The 9734-nt window shown below is 38.3% G+C and overlaps 1 protein-coding gene across 1 annotated transcript in view; it reads left to right on the plus strand.

Annotated features, from left to right (window-relative positions):
- LOC149142077 (uncharacterized) overlaps positions 1 to 5968 on the plus strand; it is a 122542-nt gene extending 116574 nt beyond the window's left edge. The window contains exon 4 of the mRNA XM_089451396.1: positions 5735 to 5968. Coding sequence (XP_089307522.1) covers positions 5735 to 5968 — 234 coding nt within the window. The remainder of the gene's footprint in view (positions 1 to 5734) is intronic.
- Positions 5969 to 9734: the final 3766 nt, after the last annotated feature.

The following is a 9734-nucleotide window of genomic DNA, read 5'->3' on the forward strand; positions in this document are numbered from 1 at the left end:
TGATCCGAGGAAAATACCTTGTAAATCAATCAACTTTCCATAAGGGATGAAGAGTGCCCAAGCTACGGAGGATAAGTTCTGTGTGCTATGACAAACACCATCAAAAAAACCAACATAATGGTTTGATGACATCTGGAAACCGAGTCAAACATAAGGTAAGCAGAGGAAACATGTCTGCAAAGCAAACATTCACACCAAAAAATCAAAACTGCAAACCAATGAATTCACACACTAATGTACAAAAGTAATTACACAAAATTCATGCATAATACTTTTTCAGATAAATCCCATTGCGAGTCTGTGATAACGCATTACCTTCGTAGTCAACCAGCTCATAGGCACCTTTTTTCAAGACACATTTAACGATGTATGGCCCATGCCACATAGGTTCAAACTTCCCAGATCCCAACTTATCGTTGGCTTGGTCATATAGCAAGACCAAGTCACCTTCAGCAAAAACTCGTGGAGAAACAGTTTGATCAAAATGAGATTTAACTCGTTTTTTCTGTGCTTCAATCATCATCATAGCAATACGAAAACTCTCATCAAGCCTCTCGAGATAAAGTAACCGCTCCTCTTCAGGTGAGGTATCGGGGAGTAGCTCGATAGCTAGTGTTAACGAAGGAATTTCACACTCGATTGGGAGTGTTGCTTATAAAACATAAACTAGATAGAATGAAGTGAAACCAGTGGTTGTCTTAGCTGAAGTCTGGTAAGCCCAAAGAGATGATAATAGCATGAGATTCTAATCCTTTTTATGCTTCCCAATGGTTCATTGAAGAATAGTAATCAAGACTTTGTTAATTGCTTCAACTTGGCCATTGGCCTGTGGGTAGTAAGGAGTTGAGCCATCATGGTGAAGAGCCAACTAAGGAGTCAGCTCTGCCATCATGTACTGATGAAAATGTGATCCGTGATCAGTGATAATGGCTTGACGGATGCAAAAACAGGCTACGACATGGTTAAAGAGGAACTGAGCAGAAGTGATACCATCAGCAATATATGTGGGCATCACCTCGACCCATTTAGTAAAATAGTCAAGGATAACGATGAACTAGCCATGCCCCTCGACCGAGTGAGGGTTACATGTCATGAAATCTATGCCCCATTTAGAAAATGGGCTAATAGTAATGACTGGGTGTAAGGGTGCTGGAGCGGTGCATTGTTTGTGGTTATAAATCTGGCATTCACAACACTTTTGAAATGCTAGAATATAATCTTTGGAGATAGAAGACTAGAAATAACTGGCACAAAGGATCTTCTGAGCAGTGGCATAGCCTAACATGTGACCACCACATTCCCTAGAGTGCCAGTCATTCAAGACTCGTTCAACTTCTTCAAGTGTTAGACATCTGTGAATAATAGAATCAATACTAATTTGGTACAACGTATCACCAATAATTCGATAAGGTTTAGACTAATGTCAGATGTGGCGCCAGTCAGATCAAGACAACTCGGATCAAAAATTTTTGGTATGAAGATAAACAATGATTTCTCTGTACCATGGGTTGAGAGTGCTGACGAGAAACAAAGTTTCATCAAGAATATGCTCAGTAAAATTAGTGGAGGTGTTTGCAGAAGGAAGGGCACAGATCAATTCAGAAAAAATGAGTGACTTCTTTGATTTGGCGATAGTGAACTCCAAATCAAAATCTTGTAGGGTAACAATCCATCTAGATTATTTTCCCCCAAGAAACTCACGAGTCATAATATAAGTCATGGGGCTATAGTAAAAAATCACTGTGGTCCTCCATAGAAGAATGTAATGATGAAATCGTTGAACAACATGGACTACTTCCAAGGAAAGTTTCTCGACATGAGCATATCGAGTTTAGATGTTAATAATGTTTCGACTCAAATAATAAACCACATGTTCATTACCATTGACATCATCCTAGACCAGCACCATAATAATCGTACCGTTATCCACGATCAAGTATAGGAAATAATCGTGGTGATAATCAGGGGGATGTAATAAAGGAGGACTGATGAGTGTTTTCTTTAGAGAATCAAAATATTTTTTGGAAATTTCATCCCAAATGAATGGGATCCCCTTCTTGAGCAAGCATGTAAATCCCTTGGAAAGCTCAGTGTAACTAGGGACAAAGCGACGAAGAAAATTAGCCTTTCCTTGTAAACTCTGCAATTGATGAAACGATGAAGGAGGGGGTAAATTTACAATAGCCTCAACTTTCAGATGATCTATTTGAATAACTTATTTGGACACAAAAAAGCCAAAGAGCCAACCAGAGTCGATGCAGAAGACACATTTATGTGGATTGAGATGAATATTATAGTGTCGACAACGTAGAAAAATTGCTCAAAGGTGGTCTGAATGGTCACAACGCTTAGTAGAATGAGCCGTAAGTCATCGAGATAAGGTTGAACAATGGGTTTAATATTATGAAAGGAATATGACATTTATCTCTGAAAGGTAGCACTAGTGTTTTTTAGACTGAAAGGGAGTTTCTTATAAGAAAACGTCACCCATGGATAGATGAAAGCAGTCTTGTGTTGATCAGTGGGTAATATGTTAATTTGGTTGTAACGAGAAAAACAATCCATAAAAGAGGAGATCTCACTCCCAGCACACTGCTAAATGATTTGATCAATAAAGGGAGTGGGATAGTCATCTTTAGGGCATGTGTGATTGTTGTCGCGGTAATCAACACAAACTCGGATTGTTCCCTACTTTTTAGTAATAGGTACAATACTAGAGACCCAATTTGTCAATGGGATAGGGTAAATAAAACCAACCTTTAGAATTTTTTCAACTTCTCCCTTAATAGCAGCGGCCTTCCTGGGATGCAGGAGAGATAACCATTGATGAATAGGCTTTGCTTTAGGATACGTGGGTATTTCATGCACCACAATAGTTGGATCATTACCAGACATTTCCTCATATGACCAAGCGAAGACATTGCAAATCTTTGAAAATATCAGTGTAAACCATGATCTCATAAGGAGAACAAGAAACTCCAATGTGAAGGTTCTCGACAATTCTAGGTTTAATGGAATGTCGATTGGCATGATTGCAGTAATATTTCCCATATTACCTTCAGACAATTCTTCATGTACCAGAACAGGTGTTTGAAGTGGATGCGTCGGGTTATGAGAAAAAAAAGCTTCGAGACATGAAGGAATATCACTTAGACTTGGAAGAAATTAGGAACAATGATGGGTATCATTCCAAGTAGTTTGGTCAAGAGACATAACCTCAAAAATACTCTTTTTGGTGGGGAATATCACATTCAAAGGATCCAAATAATCCCAAGAACCAAGCCAAGGAGATTGCGAATAGGTATCCAGGTGCATGCTGAGGAAATAATTACTTTCTAAACTGGCCGCTAAACCCGAGACAATTTCATGATAATCTTATTCTAAGGGACTTAGCGGCATAGCATCACCAAATGAACCAACCTGATCCAAAGAAGGAATGATCCACGGGTTAGTGGAGATAGAGATCATGTTGATCTAGGCGACCTGCAAAGGTGTGAGAGAAAACGTTCCGATTAAGGCAAAATCTTTGAAAATACCTACCCCCACTCTCTCATATGGAATATTGGTATTTCCCACATATGGGACGTTTCCATTTGAAGCATGGAAGAGAAAAATGACAAGTGATCAATGGTGACAATTTTTCCTTCATGAGGAAAATGGAGCACCCAGAACAAAGAGGAAACCACACAAAACATGGCATGGGTCCAACTTCGCCCAAGTAGAAGGTTGTAATTTAGATTTTCATCTACAACTTCTACTTCTAACTCGATAGTCTTCCCTTCCAAAGTGATGGGAAAACTTGTGAGGATACCATAAGGACATGAGCCTCTACCATCAAAGGCCTCCAAAGTGTTCAGGGACTGGTTGAGAGGATGAGAGCTAATAGCTTTCCAACATGAAACAGACATGATGTAGGTGGAAGCACCTTCATCAATGATAGTCTGATGGATTGTCTTTCCTTTTATAATGACTTGAATAAAAAATGCAATTTGATGAGGAAGACAAGGAACATGGTTTTCAAGATTAAAAGTAATCAAGTTTGAATCAACAGGATCAATGCCTCCTATAGAAAACAATAATTATTTCCATTGCGCTAGACAAGTTTGGAGCACTTCCAAAGTAGACATCACCAAAGGTGCTTGAGTTAAATCTTCAAGAATAATGTAATGTTGAGCATCTCTAGAGTTTAGATTATAGGTTGAATTCAGAAGCACACCTTTGGGAGGTAGTTAGATGACGGATTCATTATTAGGTCTCTTGATATGGAGAGGACTAGAATTGCGTGGAGAAAAAGTAAAAGGTATATCAGTGGCCTCCTTTTACACCATCTTCTTTTGAGGGGTTTGATAATATTTCGATTGAGTGGCTATAAAGATAGGCAATGAACCCATCATCATGTAAACTTGAGAACCAAATGAGGCAGAGGATTGTGGTTGGTCTACCAACTAAGTCTGCTGATATGGAAATGGCTCTTTCAATACAACTAGTGTCACTTTCAATAAACGACTAACTTCTGCATGTTGGGGACAATCTTTGGTGTAATGATCTTCCTCACAAATGAGGCAAGGATATTTGAGCTTTCGTTTGGAGGCATCATTAGCAGATGACTTAGGATGATCCTATGTTGGGGTATCATATTTTGATTTACCTTTACCCTTCTTCTTACCTTTAGAGACTTTGTCTACCACAGTAGACTAGACGACATTGACCTCAGAGGTTTTACCAAGATTTAATGGGTTTTTCAAAGGATGACTAGAACTAGTATTAAAAACATATTTTTGCTTCGATGAAGATTTAGTCGAAGTTTGAGATATTGATCCAATTATACCATCAATAGGTGGTACATCTAGAGACTTCGAAGATGCTGGATCCAAAGTTGGCCTTGGAGTATCATGCAACATTTCATATAGCGTGCCAAATTGGGAATAAACCAAGTCCAAATACTGGGAATGAGAAATAGCTTGATCCTTGATAACACAACCTCCCATTTCTATATTTACTACGAATGACTTGGTGAACCATTCAGTCAACAACTCATCGGGGATTTCAAATTTGATGATGCAATGCCAACGTCTCCATTCATGGATGTGATCGTAGATATGGGTCGTGGTATCCTGTTTCAGATATGTGAGCAAGTGGATACCAATTTCATAATGAAACGGTAACTGGAAGTGGGTGAGGAAGGCCATGGCGAAAGAGTTGAATTCTGCATAGGTACCTCAAGTCAAATCAATGTACCACATTGTGACAACACTTGTTAAGGTTCGCTGAAAGAGGCGGAGACAAATAGAATCATCAATGTAGGAATTGGAAGAACACCATAAGTGATATGTCATCACATGGGCCTGAGGGTCCTCTTTAGCTTTTCCTTCAAATTTGGGGCAATCGCTTGGAATTTTAGTGGGAACTAGAGGCCAATAAGGTGAATGAAGAATTGGATCATTAGTAAGCCTTGAGACGTCAGGCAATTCCATTGTCGCTAAAAATGGTAATTGCAGGCTAAAAGGCATATAAGGCCTTTGATAAGGCCCAGTCCATGGGTTCCAACCTTGTTGGTAAGGATTCTACTCCCAAAGTGGAGGATTTTGACCATAAGGGGATTTATTTTTCTGCCACTGAGGGATACCTTGACCATAAGGTGGATTCTGCCCAAGGTAGGGTTGGTATTGACCTACCATAGGTCGTTGATAACCATAAGGAGGATAAAGATTATGTGCGGCATATGGATTGTAAGGTTGTCGCACCTGCTGATCCTTGTAATAAAGTTGTTGGCCCTACTACTACAGGGGTTGGCCTTGTGTCTGCAAGCTTTGACCTTATTGATATACAGGTTGAGCTTGTTGCTACAAGGGTTGAACTTGTGGATACAAAGGTTGGTTGGGTTGTTGGGCAAACATCATTTGTTGTTGCAAAGGCTATTGAAGCTGCTGCAAAGGTTTCCCTTGTTGTAGTAAAGGTTTTTGAATAGTTCCTTGAGGGATTCCCTATTGGTATTGATAATTTCCAATTGGTATTTGATCATATGCACCCGAAATAGGATTTTTACTAGGTTGCACATGAGGACCATCTTGTGGAATATAGGGTGGATTTCGCAATGCTTGTGAACCATGTGGAACATAAGACTATTGGAGAGGTATCTGGGCCATGTAAGGCGGTTGATATTGGATATTACATGCCCCGAATGAATCAATGGGGTTAGGAATACCACTAGGATTAGGTTGATTCACTCCAACCATGTGAGGTTGTGATCCACTCACATGGGTTCCACCTGACACAAGAGGAAAGTTTGGATTTTTCCCCCCAGGTTGTGAATGAGGCGGTGGTACATTTTTTCCACTTGATGGGGGGACTAAGGAACTTACAGAGCTATAAACTGAAATTGTCGGTTGCACTAGAATGGAAGGTTGAAACGACGGTAGTGGTTGTGACGGAATAGTCAGTTGAATTAGAACTAAAGTAACGATTATTGGGTGTAGGGATTGTAGTTCAACAAACTCCTTTCAACACTTATTTTGTCAACCCAGGGTTTCGTACACTTCGAGGCATAGCACAAGAAATGCCAAGAAATGATATGAACCTTCTCTAATTATATTCCTACTTCTTTGAATACAAATTGTAGAATCAAAAGGAAAGGTCACATGGCAATGAATACCAAGAAAACTCTGGTGCTGAATGAAAATAATGTACTTTGTAGAAACTAAAATGAAGGAAACTCCCAATTCATTATGAACAATTTGAATCAATAAAATAACTATTTGAGATTCTCTACAGTATGGTTGTAAGATAGAAGAATGATCCAACTAATCATGATGTTTATCTTCCTCAATATTTTCCTTCTTGTACCAAGCTGTCGTTCTTGTACCGCAACAAGGTTCCTGTACTAGAACATTGTTCCTATATGAGAGCAAAGATTCTATACTGGAAGTATATATATTGGTCCCTTACTAAAGATCTTGACCTACATACAACAACTCTAAGCCTTTGTACTAGAGCACTCTATCCCTGTACTCGGAATGTTAATTCCTGTACTACAATAGAGGTTCCTATACTAGGAAACCAAAGTTCATGTACCTGGTTTCCAAATTATTTGCAAGGAATAAAAGCGTGTTAACTAAGGAAATAAATGCAAGGTGAAAATAGAACTGTAAAGTGAACCTTTATAAGCAAAATGAATCATTAACCAATCACATGCTTGGAAATTAAAGGTGCTTTCATAGCCAAAGGAAATTTCTATTGAAATAAGAAACCATTTTTACTTGGAAACTATTTTGACCCAAACATCAGCAAGCTCTTTCCTTAGATGACTTTTCATTGAGTAAATTAGATCTGCACCCTTATATAAATAATCGTTTTAACTCATGAAATCCTTCTGATAAATTCAGTATTAAGTCCAACAATGAGTGCAGATACAAATCCAAGTAATGCAACAGTGTTTTAGTGAAAGCTTATTGACATTAATCAAACCTAAATTTGAACTTAATTATTGGAATATGATTCACTAGAAAGACAAACACCTATTTGCAGAAGAATAATAGATGTGCAGAAATAAGAATGAATGGCTGCAATAAGTAAAGGAAACTTTCAATTTGTTGAAATGAAAACACGCTAGTGCAGGAAGCTAGATGTACATTTACTTTGTAAAGAAAAGGGAAGCACATATTTGCAGGAAAGAATGAAAGGAAATAAAAGTAAATGCAACTAAACCACACACACACTTGGATCCATATCACACAACTTGCAATAAATTAAAGTTCATCGGCTATGATAGAATCCAAACATAATCTGCTTCACTTAATCTTGCATGAAAATAAATCTAACACACCTTTAATGAAGGGAGAACAAGCTGGGTTGGCTAGACCCTAGCCAACCATCTCATTTCCCTATAACAAAATAGGAAACTTCAAGCACTCGAATGGAGCATTACACCGATATTGAGACAAAGAGCTTCACAATTGGCATGTTCCTTTGTATTAAGTTTCAAAAAGAGAAAATACACATCGTGGATCCCCGATCCAACCTAGAAATTATGATACTCAGAAATTACAATTGGTAGCAAAAGTTCAACAGAACATCACTTCATAACATCTATGGATAAACCCTATTAAATACATGATTTGATACCCGGACACGACAAAAATATAACAACATGATATATTAAGCCTTCCAGTTGTTCGCAAAAGGTCTAAAAGAGGGTTTTGCAACCGAAGTCCAACCTTCATATCTCAACTTCTTCTCTAAATGTCAAGCCCAACAAGGAAATTGATCTATTAGACAAGAAATATACGCATTTTACTGAGTTGTCCCATCCATAAGCGGTTAGTCAAACAAAAATTAAAATCTACCTCAAAAGTGTAGGAACACTAACCGATACAAGCACGATTCCTCACCAACCCAATCTTTCATATAGATTAACACTTTGGTTCCATTGAATTACTTAGGAAAGGAATATATTAGTTGCAAAGATATTTTAAGATATAAAGCCTGTAAATTTAATGATTAAGTACATATATAACCTTTGAATATGAAAAACATAAGAGGAGTGCTGGAATTTTTGTAATTTTGAAAAAGTACAGGAATAGATACGCATTTAGGGTTAAAACAGGGGTTAAGGGGGTGTATAGGACAAAGACTAAAAAGTAGGACAATTATAGCTACCAACATCCTCCCAATCCTATATTGTTGTGTGTCCTCACACAACCTTACCCTTACCTCTACAAAAAAAAAACATGGAGACCTTCCTTTAGTCCTATATTTGTATGATAATTCCTATATTCAATGTACTTTGCTTCTTAGTTTGAGCCTTCTTGACTCGTTTGACCAATTTCCTAATTCGATCATAGAATTTCGAAGCTCAGAACTTCCACACTCTTTCTTGTCACTTTTGTTCTTGCACTTCCCCTGCCAATTCAACATTCTTATTCTACAGCACTACACCATGTTCTTTCATCGTCTGATTTAAAACTTCAAGTCTATAAATGTGTTTCTTTAGCTCCTCAATCTGAATATTCAAGTTGAGAGTGGAATCCTCCTTAACAAATTCCTCCTGCGTTAGAATATTCTCAACGGTTGACTTAAATCAAGTGTTGATGTCGTCAAGACCAATATCATCATGTATATCAATATCTGACATTTCGACATCACAGGTTGTCCCAACACCCTTCATTTCATCATCACGTTGTGTTTCATCATCCTGCACTTCAGAATTACATTGCACTTCATTACCTTGACCCTCTATTGGACCCTTCTCTACACTGACATCTGATGTCTTAGAGGTCTTCCTCTTCTTCATATTTCCAACTAATACTGATAGGGGCGTAACATCTTCCTCTTCGAGGTATCGTGCACTAAACACTATGTGAACCAGAACATCTACAAGGAGTGAGAGATTTTTCTCATTCGACGAACTAGGTTGGGAATCATCTATATCTATTAGAGAGATTGACTGAGTATGGCCCTCTCTCGAGGAGGCAAACATCTTTTTAACATAACTTCTAGTTATTCTCTTCAAAGGGTGAGGGGTTTCGGTTATGGGTGCTTGTTTCTCTTCCTGCACTGATTCCTTAGGTAGGGTCTTTTTCTTCTTACTAGTTCGCGGGGTGAGGATTTTATCCATTTGGTCATATTCTTCCTTCCTACTCTTACCCTTCTTCTCGAGTCACTCCACTATGTTTTCTCCTTGTAATTCCTTCAAGAACCCTTCTCAGGTCACATTTTTACTCTCCAATTCCTTCCTA

The sequence above is a fragment of the Pinus tabuliformis genome, chromosome X (assembly GCF_031772625.1).
Source record: "Pinus tabuliformis cultivar Carrire ecotype Pingquan chromosome X, CPIR1, whole genome shotgun sequence".
NCBI lineage: Eukaryota > Viridiplantae > Streptophyta > Pinopsida > Pinales > Pinaceae > Pinus > Pinus tabuliformis.